At 59.2% G+C, this 18,771-nt stretch overlaps 1 protein-coding gene across 5 annotated transcripts in view; it reads right to left on the bottom strand.

Moving 5' to 3' along the window:
- Window positions 1-18,554, bottom strand: part of PCDH1 (protocadherin 1) — a 154,814-nt gene extending 136,260 nt beyond the window's left edge. For 4 of the 5 annotated variants that reach the window (XR_004646735.1, XR_004646736.1, XM_034778144.1 and 1 more), the window contains exons 1-3: window positions 18,340-18,554; window positions 8,619-9,433; window positions 4,175-6,367 (exon numbers count right to left, since the gene is read on the bottom strand). Coding sequence is in view for 3 of the 5 variants with exons in the window: in XM_034778144.1 (XP_034634035.1) it covers window positions 4,175-6,367; window positions 8,619-9,433; window positions 18,340-18,385 (3,054 nt within the window). In the remaining 2 variants the exon portion in view is untranslated. Of the gene's footprint in view, window positions 1-4,174; window positions 6,368-8,618; window positions 9,434-17,357; window positions 17,618-18,339 lie in introns of those variants that run through there. The other variant, XM_034778145.1, reaches the window with a different exon arrangement.
- Between the last annotated feature and the right edge of the window lie 217 nt (window positions 18,555-18,771).

The following is an 18,771-nucleotide window of genomic DNA, read 5'->3' as shown; positions in this document are numbered from 1 at the left end:
GAAAGGCCACCAAAATTATCAAGGGTGTGGAACGGCTTCACTATGAGGAGAGATTTTGGCTGTTCATCTGAAAAAAGAGAAGACTAGGGGGTATATGACAGAGGTCTATAAAATCATGAATGGTACAGAAAAAATTATTAGAAAAGTGTTAGTTACCCTTTCCCACAATATAAAAACCAGGGGTCGCCCAATGAAATTAATAGGCAGCAGGTTTAATAAATAGGGAAATACTTTTTCACACAACACACAGTCAACCTGTGGAACTCATTGCCAGGGGATGCTGTGAAGGTCAAAAGTACAGCTGGGTTCACAAAGAATTAGATAAGTTCATGGAAGATAGGCCTATCAATGGCTATTAGCCAAGCTGATCAGGGGCACAACCCCATGCGCTGGGTGACTCTAAACCTCTGACTGCCAGAAGCTGGGGGAGAAGATGAGGTGGATCACCCTCCAACTGCCCTGTTCTGTACATACCCCCTGAAGCATCTGGCACTGGCCACTGTCAGAGACAGGATACTGGGCTATTGGTCTGACCCAGTATGGCTGTTCTTATGCCAGAACTCCATAGACACCTGCCTGCAGTGGGCACAAGAGTGCAGGAACAAACCCCTGGGATAAGGGGCGAGGGAGAGAATGGCAGGGGTCAGGGACTGGGTTTGAGGCCCAAGCAGAGGGATATCTCTGTGCAGTGGGGAGGGGGCAAGGAAAGAGGCCCCGAGCACTTTGGCAGTTGCCTTACGAACTCTAATGGAGTTGCTCGTCCATAACTATTCCCTCTCCTCCTGCTGGAGCATGGCTCCTCGCTCCCTCTCCCTGCTCACACAGACCCCACTGCTCCTCACTGCAGTATGGAGACCTGGTCAGTAACTGCTCCCGCAGGCAGCCCCTCTGCATGCACACACCACACTGCCCTGCTGGGCACAAGCGTTGACCGTCGCTGATCCCGCTGCACCCAGTGGGGTGCAAGGAGCAGCTCCAGGCGCGCACTGGCACGCTGGAGCTCCCTTGTGGCAAGTAGCGTGGCCAGGTGCCCAGTTTTCGACCAGAAAATCTGGTTGAAAAGGGGACCTGACAGTGTCCAGTCAGATCTACTGACCGGACACCCAAAGTCCAGTTACTGTGAGCGGGGGAAGCAGGGAGGCACCAGGTCATCACCCGCTCCAGCCTTTACTCAGCCAGGGCCACCTCCTACCTTTGTCACGTGACTGCAGCTCCCAGCCCTAACCCACATAGGGTGGAGTGGAGGGGAGGGAAGCAAGTAATGGGGTTGGGGGGAGAGGAGTGGATGGGGCAGGGCCTCAGAGGAAGAGATGGGCAGGAGTGGGGCTTTGGGGGGAAGAGGCAGAGTAGGGTGGAGCCTCAGGGGGAAGAGGCAGGGCAGGGGAGGTTCCACTCCTGCTGTAGTGTCCAGTTTTTAAATATTGCCAAGTTGGCAACCCTAGTGGTAAGGCTTGATTCCAGCACAGGGAGGGGCTGGATGTCTGCAGCAGCCCCCATCATTCACAAGCAGCGTGCCATGGAACGGAGCTAGGGTTACCATACGTCCAGATTTTTCCGGACATGTCCGGCTTTTTGGTCCTCAAATCCCCGTCCAGGAGGAAATTCCAAAAAGCCGGACATGTCCGGGAAAATAGGGAGGGGTCGTGGGGCTTGGGTCTGGGCTGGAGCCGCTGGGGCCAGCCATGCTCGGCCGTCGGCCGGCGCCGCTCAGCCAGGGCCAGGGCCGGGCCGGAGCTGCTCGACCAGAACCAGGGCCCGAGCTGCTAGGACCGGGGCTGGGGGTGCTGGGCTGCCGGGCGGCGCTGCTCGCCCAGGGCCGGGGCCGGGGCCGGGGCGGAGCTGCTCATCTGGAACTGGGGCCCAAGCCGAGCCGGGCTGGAGCCGCTGGGACCGGGGCTGGGGGTGCTCGGCCGTCGGCTGGCGCCGCTCAGCCGGGGCCCCGGGGCCCCAGGGCCCGAGCCGAGCTGGAGTCGCTAGGGCTGGAGCCGCTCGGCTGGGGCCGGCGCGCTCGGCCGGAACTGGGGCCGGCGCCCCAGGGCCCGAGCCGGGCCGGAGACGCCAGGGCCAGAGCCTCTTGGCCGGGGCTGGCCGCCGGAGGGAGCCGCTCGGCCGGGGGGGCCGGACTGGGCCGCGCCTCCTCGTGCCCCCCCACCGCCCCAGCCCCTGCCCCAGCCCCAGCCCCAGCCCCAGCCCCAGCTTACCTGCTGCCTGCCTGCCTCAGGCTTCCTGCGAACATTTGATTCACGGGAAGCAGGGGAGGGGGAGGAGCAGGGCGTGGAGCGTTCAGGGGAGGGGGCGGAAATTTTCCCCAGGTGCAGCTTAGGCTCCATGGTGTGGAAGAGGCAGCCCAAATTATTGCTGCCCCTTGCCTGCACAGGACCGGGCCTTGCAACACCATTTCTAGGCTCACCTGCTATGTCCCCACAGGGAGACAGGAGAGGAGATGCAGTTGGGGTGGTGGATAATGTGCCACTGCCCCCAGCTGTACTATGGAGGGATGGGGTGGGGTGGAGGCAGAGCCCCCTTCCCTTCACTCCCCCTCCCCCCACCTCTGGGCCTTATGGAAAACAAAACACAGCATTCAAAAATATAAAACTTTATTGAGGGCAAATTCAATGAGGGCAGCCCATCCCCATGGGACACACAGGCTACAATGCAATGGACAGGGAGGGGAGCCCAGTCCCATGGGACACATAGGCTACATACAATGCAATGAGGGGGAGGGGAGCCCAACCTAGCCCCAGGACACACAGGATATAATGCCAATGCTGCAGGAAGCCCCACCCCCATGGGCAGATCCCAACAGGGCCCACAAAGCAGGAGCCCTGCAAGATGAGGCAGTCAGGCAGGATGTCCTCAAAGCCTCGAACCCTCCCAGATTTGCTCTCCCCTCCCCCACCCAAGTCCCTCAAGATGCAGCCAGGACCTTTGCTCTGTCCCCTCATGCAGCAAGACACGCTCAGCCCCAACTCTCAGCAGTGATCCCGCTCCGAACCTCAGCACAGACACCTCCTGCTCCCCAGCAGAGACACACCCCCAGCCCTCGCTCCCCAGCTCTGCCTGACACTCGGCATAGCCACCTCCTGCTCCCCAGCAGAGACCCTCCCCAGCCCTCGCTCCCCAGCCCCAACTGGCACAGCCACCTCCTGCTCCCAAGCAGAGACACGCCCCCAGTCCCAGCTCCCCTCGGCACAGCCACCTCCTGCTTCCCAGCAGACACCCTCCCCAGCCCTCACTCCCCAGCCCTGACACTCAGCACAGCCACCTCCTGCTCCCCAGCAGAGACCCCAACTCGGCGAACCCTGGCTCCCCAGCCCCGACACACACAGACAGCCCTGGTGCAGCCCAGCCCCTTCACTTCTGGTAACAATATGTGCTCTGATCTCCTCTGCAGTGGGCTTGGCAGAGGCTGCAGCATAGCTCCTGCAGCTCCAGCGACAAGCCTGATGCTCAGGCTGGAGCAAAGGGCCAAGCACCTCAGGCAGCAAGAGCTGGCGCTGAGACACAGGCCGGGCTCCTCACCCCAGGCAGCCGCACCAGGAGCAAAAGCTTCTTTTACAGAATTGCTTTGCCCCAGGGCAGTAACAGGCTCAGCCCCCTTCCCAGGGAGCCCTGAGCTGGCACTTCAGAGGCTGCTGCTAGCAATAATGGGCTGGGACTGGGCACAGCACCCCCGACCCAGGGCAGGGCTGGAAGCCAGCTCCTTTTGGGACCAGCAAGGTGCAGGCTCCAGGCAGCCCAGAACAGATGCAGCAAGCGTGACTCACTGGATGGGAGGGGTGGGCACTGCCATCTGCTGGTGCTGGCAGGCCTGGTCTCTAGCCCAGTGCTCAGCTGCTACTGGGGCACAGGGGCTGTGGATCCAGTCCGTCCAGACCCCTCGCCCAGCACATGCAGGGCTCCTTCCCATCAGGGGAACCCCCAGCAATGCAGCCCTGTGGCTACCACCCCCATCAGCCACAGGAGGCTGCCCGCAGGTCACGGTGCCTTCAGCCCCTGCCTTTTCCTGCCCCAGGAAAGAGCTATGGCTAGCTGCTTCATTAGTCCTCTGCCAGCCCCCCAGGCCATTCCCGTGCGGCCAGGGGTGGGTCCATGCTCACTCCCACACCTCCGTCCAGATGGCGCCCCGATGCAGAGGGGGTGCGTCCGGCGGACTCAGGACGAGCTCTCCTACCTGCTTGTTGGTGTATTTCTGGGGGTTGGTGCGGTAGCTGTAGTCAGAGTACTGCTCGGAGCCTGTCGAGTTGTTGTCCCCAGTGCCCACAAAGGTGTTAGTGGCAGGCAGGTCCTGCACCACCTGGTGCTTCTTAGAGGCAGAGGGCGACTGGGGCTGCAACTGGATGGAGGGCAGTGGGGAGTTGGAGCGGTAGTGGCGTCCCAGATCCGGGCTCCCAGGCGGGTAGTTGAGAGGCAGGTGGATGCGGGGGCTGTCACTGACGGAGTCATTCATGAGGTTGAACTTGAGGGACTTCTGCAGCCCAGTCTCCTCCTCGTCATCGGCCGGTTTGGGCGGCTTGGGGGACTTGCTCTTCTTCACTTTGCTCTTACTCTTGCTGCTCTTGTTGCCCTGATTGGGGGCGTACAGGTCCTTGGTCTCCTTCTTGCCCGCCTGGTAGCCGCTCTTGGCCTCCCTCTGCCGGCAGTAGCGCACCAGCACCACCAGCACAATAACCAGGGTGACGGCCACGATGCCAGCAATGACGCCGAAGAGAATGTTGCTGCGCTGCTTGCTGCGCTCGTACTCGGGGTCGCCAGCAATGTCGATGTCCAGCGGCGTGTCCAGGCTGTGTCCCAGCAGGGTCTCCAGCAGCGTGCGGTTGGCCAGGGTCTCATTGACGTAGAAGTGCACCAGCGCGGTGCCATGGCGCGAGGGCTTGCCCCTGTCGTTGACACGCACCACCAGGCGGTGCAGGCCATGGTGCTTACGCAGGATCTCCTTCTCCAGCGTGATGTCCCCGCTCTGCGGTGAGATCTGGAACAGCTCGAAGGGGTTGCCCCCCGTGATGCTGTAGGTCAGCTCTGCATTGACTCCCGAGTCAATGTCCTCAGCCTTGACCTTGCTGACCTGCTGCCCGGGGCTGGTGTGGGGCAGGATGTGCTTGTAAGAGGCATTGGAAGGGGAGGTGATGAAAGGGGCATTGTCATTCTCGTCCAGCACGTTGATGGTCACCCCCACGTAGGCGGATCTGGGAGGGTCCCCTCCATCCACAGCTTTGAGCCGAAAGGTGTACGTGCTCTGCTGCTCCCGGTCAAAGGAGATGCTGGAGAGTATGGTGCCAGTGCCATTCTGGATGACAAAGTCCCCATTGTCCTGCTCCACTGACAGCTGGATTCGGGCGTTGTCGCCCTTGTCAGCGTCAATCACTGTCACCATGCCCACTGGGCTCAGGGGAGGCATGTTCTCCATCACTGAGAAGTTGTAGCTGCTCAGCATAAACTTGGGGTCGTTGTCATTCCTGTCCATGACATTGATGGCCACAGATGCCGTGCCCTTGAGACTGGGGCTGCCCTTGTCAGCTGCCACCACCAGGAACTCATAGCGCTCCCTCTGCTCCCGGTCCAGCACCGTCTTCACTCGGATCTCGCCTGAGTCAGGGTCGATGGAGAAGAAGCCCTTGGAGGAGGGGTCCATGACCAGGGAGTAAACCAGCTTGGCATTGGAGCCACTGTCAGCGTCACTGGCGCTCACCTCTACCACCAGGTCATCAGGGGCATTGTTCTCGGGGAAGGCCACCTCGGTGAGGCTTTGGCTGAAGACTGGGGCATTGTCGTTCACATCCACCACCTGCACCTTGAGGGAGTTGGTACTGGAGAGGGGTGGGTTCCCCGAATCCACAGCCACGATCTCGATGGTGTACTCCTTCACCGCCTCGTAGTCCAACGGCGTGGTGGTCTGCAAGAAGTACTTCTTCTTGCTGTCACTGCCCGTCTCGCTGGCCTGTCTCAGCTGGAACGGGACATCGCCAGCAACCACACAGGTGACCACAGCGTTCTCACCCTCATCCCGGTCAGACACCTGTACCAGAGCCACGGCCGTCTCCACGGGCACATCCTCGGAGATGTTGGCCATGCCGTCCTGATGGGTGACGAGGCCAATACCCCGGATTTCAATGGAGGGGGCGTTGTCATTCATGTCCTTGATGGTCACCACCACCTGGGTGCGGGCACTCTTGGGATTGGCCCCCTTGTCCTTGGCCAGGACAGAGAACTTGAGGATATTGACGTCCTCCCGGTCAATGGGCCCCTGCACAGTGATGAGGCCCGTGGTCCTGTCCAGGCGCAGCAGGCGACGCACCATGTCTGTAGGCTGGTGGAATGAGTAGTCAATCTCGGCATTGGCACCCTGATCCGAGTCGTTGGCTTTCACCTGTGGGAGGAGGAAGAGGAGAACAAGTTGAACAGGAGCAACCCTGTCCATGTTGCTCCAGTGAAACTGGCCTAACCGGTTAGGCTGCCTCAGCCCCACTCCCTGCTGTCCCACTCTGGCATGCAAGGAATTCTCCATGGGAACCAGCCAGCCAGCAGGTCTGACACCCAGCAACAGGAAAGAATGGCCAGGAACTAGAACGCAGCCCGTCCAGGTGAGCCAGCCGCACCCTGCTGGGATCTTGCAGCAGCAGAGAGGATCCCAGCCTGACTGCGCACACCCCTTTGCTAAGATGAATCCTGATTCACCGCCATACTGCAACGAAGCTAGTTACATGCAGCCAAAGACACCACCCGGGAAGGCTGGGTTAGAACCCACTGCTTCCCATTCTGGGGCGCTGCTCTGAAGCCGCACAGGCAGCCCAGTGCCTACACCTGGACTGTCCTGACTCAAAGCCAGCCCAGAGCCTGCTGCAGTTCAGTGCAGAGAGCTAGTGATTCCCAGGGCTGGGGCAGCAGGAGGCTGCAGGTTGGGATTGAGGAGCACCAGCCAAATTGGATGTTGGGGGAGCCCAGGACTGGAACAATGGGGGGCAGGCTGAGGTTCAGTACTGTGGGGCAGTGACAGAGCTTGGGAGAAGCTCAGGGCTGGGATAGCATGGGGGGCGGGGTGGCAGGGAGCTGTGGGTCAGGACCGAGGGGACCAGCCTAGCTGGGGAATGGGGGGAACCCAGGACAGAAATAGCATGTAGGGGAGAGGCTGGGATTAAGAGGCAGCAGCAGAAGTGGGGGAGGGGGGTCCCAGGGCTGGAACAGCTCCAGATTGGGTCTGAGAGATGTTGGCTGAGCTGAGGGACAGAGGAGAGCTGCCCATACTCTGCATGGCTCCATCCCCTCTCCCCACCCCCCTCCTCCCTGACAGGAGTTCTGCATTCACATAAGCCTGTTTCCACATTTATTATTTGCTTTCTAAAGAATCAGAGGTTTGTCTAACATTTGCTTTCCTAATCAGCTCTCCAAGTGGGCTCCTCTCTGCCCCATTTGCAGCTCTGCCGTTATCTCGCTCAGCAGATTTGGATGGAGAACAAAAGTTGTTAAATGTAAATTCCACCTTTTACCTCCACTCCCTGAGCTGAGGAGTCATTTTCCTCCTGAAAGATAAAAGCTGAGCAATGGCAGCAACAGAACTGCAGCCCATTCTCCTGTCGCTTCTGCCTTATCTGCCTCCAACTTTCGCTCTCTGAACAGTGAAAAATGAATTCTTAAAATTCACATCAAAATTAGCGAGCTGAGCAGCTGAGTGCTGGCCGTGCTCTGCTTATTAAGATGGCAGCTGCAGATAAACAGATGTCAGCTCCCATCGGCTCAGTGCCCCTTCCACCAAATCCACAGAGACCCACCCCTCATGGTTCCCAGCCAATCGAAATGGGCATTAGGATGCCACGCTTGGACTCAAAATTCTCTCTGTGGAGTCTGTAGTATGCAAGCGGCCTTTGGCTACCCCAGGGTTTCAGAGACAGCAGTGCCACATTTTGTTTGTATATGTACAAGAGAGGCTGCACCATCCCACATCTCCCTGGGGAGCAGGCACTTCCCAGGGGATGCCAAGCCAAAGGAGCCTGCTTTAGTTTCAGAGGCGTCTAATGCTGCTGAAAGGGAGACTAGTTTCCTGTCTGTAGCCAGCATTTAGCACAGCTAGACAGTGAGCAGGCTTCCCAAGCACAGCTCTGCTGGTGCCCCTCAATCCTGATCTGCAGCCCCTGCTAGCCCAGCCCTGGCCTTCCACCACTTCTTTTCCATCTTACCACATTGTGGAGTGGTTTACTAGGAAGCTGCCCACCTACAAAACCCCTGCCACTTGTGATCATGCCATGCCTGAAACCAGGTTCCCAGTGGTGCCTCAGCACATTCCCAGACAGACAGACTGTGAGGCCTTTGGGACAAAGACTGATCTTTTTATTCTGTGTTTGTACAGCACCTGGGGCCACAGGGGTCTGGGCCATGGCAGGGGCCCATGAGAGCTACCGTAATACTCCTAATAATGTACAGTGTCTACTGCAATGTGGGCCTGGTCTGTGACTGGGCCCAATCAGTGCTCCCATAATGCACTTAATAAATAATAATCGTAACAAGTAATATAAAGGCGCTCCAGCTGCTCCACCCGCCTCCTTTGAAAGCTGATGAAGAAAGTGGGAAGCTGGCCCGGGCAGTGCAGCTTGTGCACGATGCTTGGTGCCCTGCTGTGTGCTCACCTGGAGGACGGAGTGCCCCACGGGGCTGTTCTCTGAGAGCTCCGCCTCATACAGGGCCTTCTCGAACTTGGGGGTGTTGTCATTCATGTCCAGGATGGTGATACGCAGCAGGGCGCTGCTCGCCCGCGGTGGGCTGCCTCCATCCTGCACCTTGATGGTCAGGTCATAGGAGTCCCACTGCTCCCGGTCCAAGTTCCCCATGACAATCAGCTGCGGCTGCTTCTCATCCTGATCCTCAGCCACCTGCAGGCCGAAGAGCTCCTGCGCCTCGGGCCCAGCCAGGAGCTCATAGGAGGCAACCCCGTTGGCGCCTGCGTCACGGTCCATGGCTGGGGGGATTGGGAAGAGTGCCCCAATGTTGGTGTTCTCGGGAATGGCCAGTGTGATGACAGGCGAGGCGAAGTTGGGCGTGTTGTCATTGATGTCCAGCACCTCAATCTGCCCTTCCAGCAGGCGCGGGCTGCTGTTCATCATCAGGTCTGTGATGGACACCTCGAACTCCAGGAAGCAGAGTTCCCCTGGGAACTGGCTCTGGCACTCCCGCAGGCTCTCCCGGTCGATGGAGGTCTCCGTGGTGTAAATGTCCCCTGTCTTGCCATCCACACGCAGGTAGGGAGCCCCCACTTCCAGTTTATAGAGGTGCCCCACGTCAGGAAAGCCGTAGTCGGCAGCCAAGCTCCCAATGAGTGTGTTGGGCGGCTGTTCCTCCTGCACTTTGTAGACCACGCGTGTCCCAGCGCCCAAGGTGGGGAGCTGCAGGAAGAGCCACAGGCCCAGGCAGGCTGCCAGCCACGTCATCCTGCACTGGACAGGGGCTGCAAGGAAGCAGAGACACCACAGATTAGGGACAGAATGCTCCATCCCTCGGGCCTCCTCGCTCCCCATATGCCCCATTCACTGCCACTCCATGTCCAACCTGGCTAGGAATGAGAAGCCCAGCCCTGCTGCCAGCCAGGAAGCAGCTGAGCAGTTCCCTGCTCCACACACTCACCTCCCTGCTCAGCTGGTCACAGAAGCTCATTTCCAGCAGCCCTCTGCAGCCCAACATCAATGCCCAGGGGAAAGGCTCCTACAACCCCTGCCTGTGTAAGAACACAGGCACGGAAACCCAGCCCCACGCCTGTCCCTGCCCACCAGCTAGTCACAACGCAAATGGACACTGCACCCAGGCAGACGCACGCAGGGCACGCTGCAAAGGGCTTCCGCCTGCACTGCATAGCGTGCTCTAGCCAGAGAGAGACCCTGTGCCCCCCCTCAGTGATACAGTGACACGCTGTGAGCGAGCGCCTCCACTCCGGCGCTACAGCGACACACCACAAGCATACAACCCACCCACCCCCCTCAGTGCTACAGTGACACATGCTACAAGTGCACCCCTCTCCTCCCTCCCCGCCCCATGCTACAGTGACTCATGCTATGAGCATCCCCACCCCATCTCGGTGCTGCAGTGACACTGTGAGCGAGTGCCCCACCCTGGCATTGCAGCGACACACACTACAAGCGTGCACCCCCCACCCTGGCACTGCAGCGACACACTGCATAGTGTGCTCTAGCCAGAGAGACAGCCTCACGGCGCAGACCAGAAACCCTGCACCCCCCCCCAGTGCTGCAGTGACACACTACAAGTGTGCAAACCCCCCCGCCCAGTGCTGCAGTGACACATGCTATGAGTGCACACGCACCCCTGTGCTACAGTGACTCATGTTATGAACTTCCCACCCCCACCCTGGTGCTACTGAGACACGCTGTGAGCGAGTACCACCACCACCCCGCCGCTGCAGCAACACGCACTACAAGCGTGCACCCCCACACACACCCTGGCGTTGCAGCGACACATGCTACAAGTGCACCCTCCCATCCCCCCCCGGGTGCTGCACTGACACACTCTACAAGCGCACGCCCACCCTCCACACTGCAGTGACACACACTTCACCCACCCACACACACACACACATACTGCACTGAGCACAGAGACCCAGTCTTGACTCCTGGCTCTAGGGGACTGCAGTACAGGAGAAGAGACTCTTAGGGCACTGGGGCCACCCCATAAAGTGTCTCCTACCCTCACATGGAGTGGAACACCCACAGCACTGCTGTGCTGGCCCCGAGCTGGGCTCCCTGGCCACACAGGGCAGGCTGCAGCTCCACTCCTGCTTGCATTGGTACGAGCTATGGGCATACACCAGGTTGGGGGCAGAGAGGCAAGGTGAGATTCCCTCCCCTCCTCATTGCCCCAGGCCCTCCAAGATATGCACACACAGTAACCTCCCTCAACACACACAGCCTGACCACCTCCAACACACACATACACACAGTAAACTCTCTATAACACACACACACACACATATAGTCTGACCCCCGCCAACACACACAGTAACCTCCACCCAACACACACATACTGTCTGACCCCTTCCACACACACACATACACACAGTAACCTCCCCCCTACACACACACACAGTCTGACCCCCACCAGCACACACACAGTAGCCTCCCCCAAAAACACACTGTCTGACCCCTCCAACACACATAGTAACATCTCCCCAACACACAGACACGGTGTCTGACCCCCACCCCCAGCACACACACACACACACACACTGCCTGACCTCCACCATGCACACACACACAGTAACCTCCTCTCAACACACACATACTGTCTGACCCCTTCCATGCACGTGCGCACCCCCCACACACACACACACCCTGTCCGACCCCCGCCAACACACTGGAGCGCCCCCAAGAGACAGAGGGCTCGACTACCAATACAGATCCAATAAGCAGCCCACAGTGGGAGCCGTGTACCCGACACATACACACGTTAACTTCCTTCCTAGAAACAACAGGATCCCAACCAAGCACCCGAACACGAGCACCATACAAACTCGCCAGCCCTTACCATGACTGTCCAGGACCAGAATCATGGCCCCACATCCCCTATTTCCCAGGGCCCCACATACAGCACTGCCCCAGCCCGTCACCCTGCCCATGCCCCAGCCTCACACCCCCACAGAAACACTTCCTGTGATGAACAGACATGCAATGCCGTACTCCTCCCTCCCCACACCGCAATCCCCTGCCCCTCAACACTGCCCCCTATGCACCCCACACAACCCCAAACCTCCACCACACACACACCTCCCTGCTCAACCCCGAAACACACAGTTCCCCCCTCTCCAGTTCTTCCTGGTTCAGTTATTGCACAAAGGGCCAGCCTCTCCCCCGGGCATGAGCCCTGAGCCCTTCACTCCTCCCCCATGACATGCAGCCCCCCATCCAGGCTGCTACCGTCAGCTCTAAGCTCTGGGCTCTCCTCTGAACAGGCAGGCTCTGCAAGGGGAGGGACAAAGGGGGGGCAGGAGATGCCTGTGAGAACAACACCCGCTCCCCTTCCCTCAGGTCCAGGCACACCCATTGGGGCTGCAGCTGAGTTAATGGCAAGAGAGATACCCACCTGGCCCAGCCCCTCCAAGCACACCTGGCCTCACCTGAACATCAACCCCACGAGCAGTGCCAGGCCCCAGCAGGTCAGAGCACAGGACCCTTGGCAGTGCCCTTCCCGAACCTCACCCTATCCAGCAGGGAGCGTCTCCAAGTGCGCACAGGATGGGGGGCATTGGGGAGGGTTACAGATGCCTGGCTAATAGCAGAGCCCCTGGAGAGACGCTGCTGCTTCTAGCCTGTGGGAGGCAACACCTGGGCATGGGAACCCCAGGCACAAGGATCTCTCCAGCCCAGTGGGCTCCTCTCCCATGTACGGAGTAAGCTCCAGACCACCCCACACACGGCAAGCTCCCCCAGCCCTTCTCTTTGCACCCGCACACTCAGCAAGCTGCCCCCCAACACAGAGCTACCCCTCCCCCATATGACATATGACCACCACCACCCCCGCCCCACAAGTTGAGTCTCCCTCCCCGGCACAAAGTGATCCCATGGGGCACTACCCAACTCCCCTCCCCCACACTCAGTCCTCTCCTACCCTTCCCCCCCACACACACAGGGAATCCCTCCGTTCCCCACCCCCACTCTGCTACATGGTGCTGTGACCCCGGATGGGCCCCTGCTCCTGCCAATAAGTGAGTGGGGCAACAGTCAGTGCCAAGAGCAGCTCGGTCGCCACACAGTTTAGCACATTCCTCGAGCCACCAGCTCACAGCCCATCACAAGTCCCTGACCCCAGCCCAGCAGAGGGGACCCTGTGCAGCCCCTCCTCTCCCACACAGACCACAGCCTCTTCCACAAGCACAGATGACAATCACAGGGAAGCCTTAGCAGCCCTGCTCCAAGGCCCTGGCCCCACAGCCCGGCTCTCCCTCCCTGGAATGGCTAAGAAATCTGCCCCTCCCTGGCAGCATGAGGGAGAGAGGTAGCTCTGGCATGGCAGGAGCAGCCAGCCCAGGAGCCATCCATGTGTGGGGCAGGCCCATTTGTCCTGGAGAAGTGTGAGAGCAAAACAAGCCCCTCCCAGTAATAAGGGACACCAACACCGAGACTCAACCCTGGCCCCGGAGAAGCACATTCCCAGGCACAGAGAAGAAACACAGCAAAATCCGCTTTGGTGGAGAATGGCTCCCGAAGGGAGGCAAAAGGCTGACAGCAGCCACAGTGTGCCACATGCCCGCACCTCGAGTGCGTGTGCCCTTCTCGGACACCCTATTGCTTGGTAGCACCTTAGATAATGGCCGTGTATGGAGCAAGACAAACAAATAGCATCTAACCATAGGGCCTGGGAGAGCCTAAGTTGGACAGACCCCAAGAGTTGGTCGGGATCTATTGAGTTCCCTGGTGAGGCTCTTTTGGAGCTGCAGCTGGGCCTGGAGCTGGTCCCAGAGGTTGTTTGCCCATGTTTGTTTATTCTAGGCGTGGGTTGCAACTGTGTCCAGTCCCTGAGCTGTCGTTCCCATTGGATGAGGTTTGGGGCAAAGGTGAAAGTTGTAAGGTAAGGCAATCCCTGTGCCCAGCAGGCAGCCTGAGTCAGCCATTCCTGGGGTCTATGGGCCAGGTGTCTTGCAGGGCTCCGCACCCAGCAGCTTCCACTGTGACTGCTGGTGGGGCTGGGCAAACCCAGGGCTCACCCTGCTACTTCTTTCACTGCAGCAGGGGCCAGAGGCAGAGCACAGACCAGCACTCACTCCCACTCACCTTGGCTGGAGCAGGCACTGCATTTTTGCCCCTGGCCCCCTCAACATCCTCTGCTGGTGCGGAGGGTGCGTGAATGACTCCCACACACTGCGTGGCTGTGAATGACTTGCTGCAGAGCTCCAGCCTGAGGATCATGGCCGACAGCATGGCCTCTTGGGCACAGTGAAGCTGTCCACCAATGGTAAAGCTCATTTGTGCAGGATGCACTGGAACCAACTCCTCCAGGAGCTAAGGACTGTACCAGACCTCCCCAGCTTCTGCTCTGAGAGCCAGGCGTGCTCCTACAACCCAGCTGCACCGCTAAACACCCGGAGCAGTGTCCATTTACAACCCAAACCACTCCACTGCATGCACAACTCTTCCCCAGTGAGAGGATGAGCGACAGAGCAAACCACACATGGCATCACTCAATGCACCATCAGAAGGCACTCAGATACTGCTGTGCTGAGGGTGGGATCAGAACCCCTGCAGAATTACACCCAAGGGGCTGTGTACAGGAAAACGAGAGTTGCAAAGTCCAGAACTCAAAAGTTAGGAAATGCCAGAATTAAGGTTGCCTGTGGGACCTTCATTAATCCTCTTTGTGCATGGGCATTAGGAGACAGTCTTGGATTACATGCTCACATACTGTTGTTTACACAGGACCCTGCCTCATTCTGGGCACTGAGTGGACAGTGCTCCGTGCTCAATACTTCTGTTTATCCTCATCATTCACTGCATGGCCCCAGATCTTATTTACTGCACACCACTCATACCATGATCTAAATACAGAATCATTCATTTCCTCCTGGGCTTTTCTATATTGCTCATCACTACAGCATCGGAGTGCTTCACACATGTTAATGAATGTGTCTTCACAAAGCCTGTCAGGTAGAGGGGGCATTGTCCCTATTTTGCACATGGGAAAGTGAAACAGAGAGTTTAAGGCCAAAACTGCCAAAGGTGTCAAACGAATTTTGGGTGCCCAAATCTGAGAAGGCCCAATCTTAGCATTTGTTAACACCCAGTATGTTCAAAGCACAGCTCCCATGGTCTTCAGCTGCAAGTGTGAGCACTCAACACTTCTGCAGCTTTGGCTTAAGGTGTCGTAAGCCACCGCCACCTGTGCATATTCCACCTCATGCAGGCTACAGACCCTGTTGCAGAAAGAGGGAGAGACCCCAGCCCCGAGGGCGGTATTCAACTGCCACAACTTTCTCTTCCTGCAACCCCCCCCGCCTCACCCCCTCCCCACTTTCCAACCTCTGCAGCAAAGGAGGCAGGGGCTCCACAGAAAGCAGCCGCCTTCACTACACAACCCTGATTCATCCCTAGAGCAGATCCACCCTGTGCACTGAAGGAGGCAGGGGACCAGTGCAAAAAGCAGTATGTGATCACATAATTAAAGGCTGTATCATAATGCATAGGTACAAGTCGACTGAATTAAGATTACACGCAAACTTAATTCAGGCATTCCCTAATTTTTGAGTGCTTGACTTTGCAACCTTAATGTTCCTTTACAGATATTACTTTCTATTTTTTAAAAACTTAACAATTGAAAAAAACCACAAATTTCATTGTGTAAAACCACACCCATGCCAACATGGGTCATCAGTGGGGCTGGGATCCTTTGCTCCACAACACAGTCCTCTGCCATGTGAGCTAACATTCACTGATAGCAGTAGTAGGTTATCAACCTCAATATGGACCTACCACTAGAGGGGGCTGAAGTCATACTTTGCTAGTGGGTTTCACACATATTTGCTGAACAGTAAAGTTGAAACTAAGGAATCCTGGATTCTGTCCCAGGTTCTGGAGGGGAGTGTGCTCTAATGGTTACAAATCTCTCTGCCCCATTTCACCTTGTCCCTCCCCTGCTGCTATCTCCTGTCTCCCTGCCCCTACTTACTCTGCTCCTAGCCTCCCTCCTCCAGAGTTCCTGGTTCTGCCCCTCTCCCCCCATTTCCCCTTCCCTGCTGCCATCCCCCCAGCATCTGTCCCCAGCTCCTGCCATGCTCACACCCTGATCCTATTCTCTTCCCTCCATGACTCCTGCCCCCTCCCTCCGCTACTTTGTTCTGTCCTCCCTCCCATCTTCTGCCCCCCCATTCTGTTCCTACCTGTCCCTCCTCCTGAGCTCCTGCCACACACACACCCTCCCACACTCCCTTTTCCTCCTGCCTGGACACAGCAGGGAGGCACTGAGGGCATAGGACAAACAGCTTCCCTGCTCCACAGCATCCCCTGGCTGGTCTTTGGGGGGAGCAATGGCAGAGAAAGTCCTGCTCACCCCCCTAAACTCCCCTCCCTGCAGTCCTAGGCTGGAGCATGCTCAGTTCAGACAGAATCTTTGAGATTTTTAGAGGCTGAACCTCTCTCTACTGAGCATGTGCACACTAAGATTTTTCAAAGGCTTTTCACTTGACCAAATTTGGGTGTTTTTTCCCAAGACCAGCAAAAGGCACCTCCCCAGCACTGGAGTGATCCCTTGGCCAAATTTCAAGCCTTAACCCCAAAGCATGGCAGTGACAGAGCTTCTCAACCCAACAGCAGTGGGAACATTTCTAACATGGGAAAACATGGTATTTCTCAGAAATGGCTGAGCCCTTTGAGCTGAACCCTTCCAAAAGATCCAGCCGGAGGCAGACAGTGAGTGTGGGAAATTCCAGCCTGAAGATTTGGCGTTTGGTAAAATCTTACCAACAAGCAACTGAAAACAAAATCTTATCCTGGCAGCCATAGCTACAGGCAGTGCTGCCTGGCCATGTAGCCTAGAACAGGGAAACGGAGAATCACACCTGCGCATCCCAGCCACAGCAAGTCCCTGCCCAGGGCTCCCAGGCCCAATCCCACCACAGCAGCTACAGGCAGAAGGAACCCCCGACCATTCCTAAGCACAGAGGGAACAAGAGGCACCAGTGGCCTGGAGCCTGACTGTCACCCACACAGGGTGGGTCACATTACTCTATGCAAGAGACCGCACCTGCCCTGCCTTGCCCACTTGCCCCAGAACCAGGGCATTTCCAACACTGACCAGCCCTCCCAACCACAGCCAAGCCAGGCTGGAGCTGTCAGGACTTAGCACAGCCTGGCCCTGGGCTAGAACCCCGGGGGGAATTGAGCCCCAGAGGGAGGCTGGCAGCTGGGCAGTGACCCCAGGAAAAAGGGGGAAAGGGATTAAAGGGGAAATGCCAGGCCCGGTTCCCCCCTCCCCAGTACACACCAAGGGGCAGGGCACACGCTCGGGGGAGGGGGGAGCGCACACGCGGGGGAGGGGGGGAGGCCGCACACACTCTACAAGCTCTCGGGGAACTAATCACTGGCCAAATCCCAAAGTTGCTGTCTTGGAGCTATGGGCAGACAAGGAAAGCTGTGGATAAGGGGGCATTTGGACCATTTAGAAAGGGACCTGCTTTACCTGGTACCTTCTTGTTCACAGGCACACACACACACACAAGCAGCGCCAGTGGTACATACACACACACAGAGCTCATGCCAGTGGCGCGCGCACACATATACACACACACCACTCACCCCATGCCAGTGGCGCGCGCGCGCACACACACCGTGCCAGCGGCGATGGCGCGCGCGCGCTCCCACTCTCTTTCTCGCACTTACAGCAGAATTTGCCCGCACCCCGGGGCTGGCTCGGTTATCCCGGGGAAGCTGTGGGGCAGGCCTGGAGCTCGGGGGCCAGTGGGGAGCGAAGCGCCGGGCGCAGCCCGCCTCTGCCATGCAGATGAGCCCGTTTCAGCCGAGGTGGGCGATCTGGGAGGCGCTGGTCTCCTGGCAGGCTCTGGGCAGCCTCTCCCGGGGATGGAGGCAGCAGCACAACAAGTGTCATGAGCCGCTTACGGCGCTGCTGTCCGGCCTGGCCCCTCCGGGACACTGCAGCGCGCAGCCCGGCAGCCTCCGCTTTGCCAGCCCCGGTCCCGGCTCTGAGCAACCGGCGAGAGCCCCTGGCGCAGGCAGCTCCACCCCGCCCGGCCCTGGCTGGGGCTAGAGCAGCTCCGTGATCCACCCTTGGTGTGGAAAGGGGGGGGGCTCCTCGCCCAACAAGCCTCGGGAATCTCCGGGAACAAGACAGCTGAAGCCCGGGAGCCCATGGAGGGGACGGGGCGGATGCGCCCCTAATAAGGCTCGGATCCCCGGGCAGCCTCTGATCACGGCGCCCAGGTGCTCAGCACAGAGCCTGGAAAGAAAGTTGGTGGCCCCGCAAGCGGCGGAAGGGCAGCCGCTCCTGGCCCCTTCTCCCTAGCCCAGCTGCCGGGAAGCGCGTCCCTCCCTCGCTGGGCGCAGCATCCGCCTCGCTAACCTGCCCGGCATCGCTTCTGGGCTCCACTCCCCCTTCCCGAGCACCCCGCTGTCCCTGCACAGGGACGAAACCCGCCGCCCCAGCAGCCAGCGCCGCCGCCTGGTCCCCGAGACCCGGCCCCGCCTTGCTCCCTGCCCGCGGACCCGGCCAGGAGGACCCGCGCACTCCCGCATTCCGACACACACGGAGGCATAGCTGCGGGGCAAGGGGGGGGGGGGGGGCGCTCCTGGGTCCAGCCGCGCGGGGGCACCGAGCACCGGGCAGGCTCCCGGCTGCGGCTCTTACTTGGCAGCGGAGAGCGCCGTGTGCGCGGCACCTCCGGCTTCTCCATCCCCTGCCGGGACCGGTTCCGCTCCGCGCCTCCGGATGGTTCCCCACAAAATAGGCGGAATCCCGGGGGACCAGTTGCTGCAGGTCGGGGCTGCAGCTCCCTCCCGGCGCGGCGAGCGGGGCTGGCGCAGCCGTGTCCGTCGCAGTGTCCGGCTCTCGGCGTGTGTGAGGCTGTGCCAGGGACGCACCGAGCCGGCCTAGCCCCCTCCCCCTCGCTGCTCCGCCTCTCGCTGCCGCCAGCACCGGGAGGTGGAGCCCGGCAGGGCGGGGGCTCAGTGGATCCGCCGAGCGCTGCGGCTGAGAGGCAGTTGGAGCCTCTGGCTCGCGTCGCGGTGGGTCGGAGCCGGAGCTGCCCGCCTGTTCCCCAGCGAGCGGCACCTGCACGGC

Source organism: Trachemys scripta, chromosome 8, assembly GCF_013100865.1.
Source record: "Trachemys scripta elegans isolate TJP31775 chromosome 8, CAS_Tse_1.0, whole genome shotgun sequence".
Classification (NCBI taxonomy): Eukaryota; Metazoa; Chordata; order Testudines; family Emydidae; genus Trachemys; species Trachemys scripta.
Note: the sequence above shows the minus strand (reverse complement) of the source record. Positions and strands in the feature narration are given on the sequence as shown.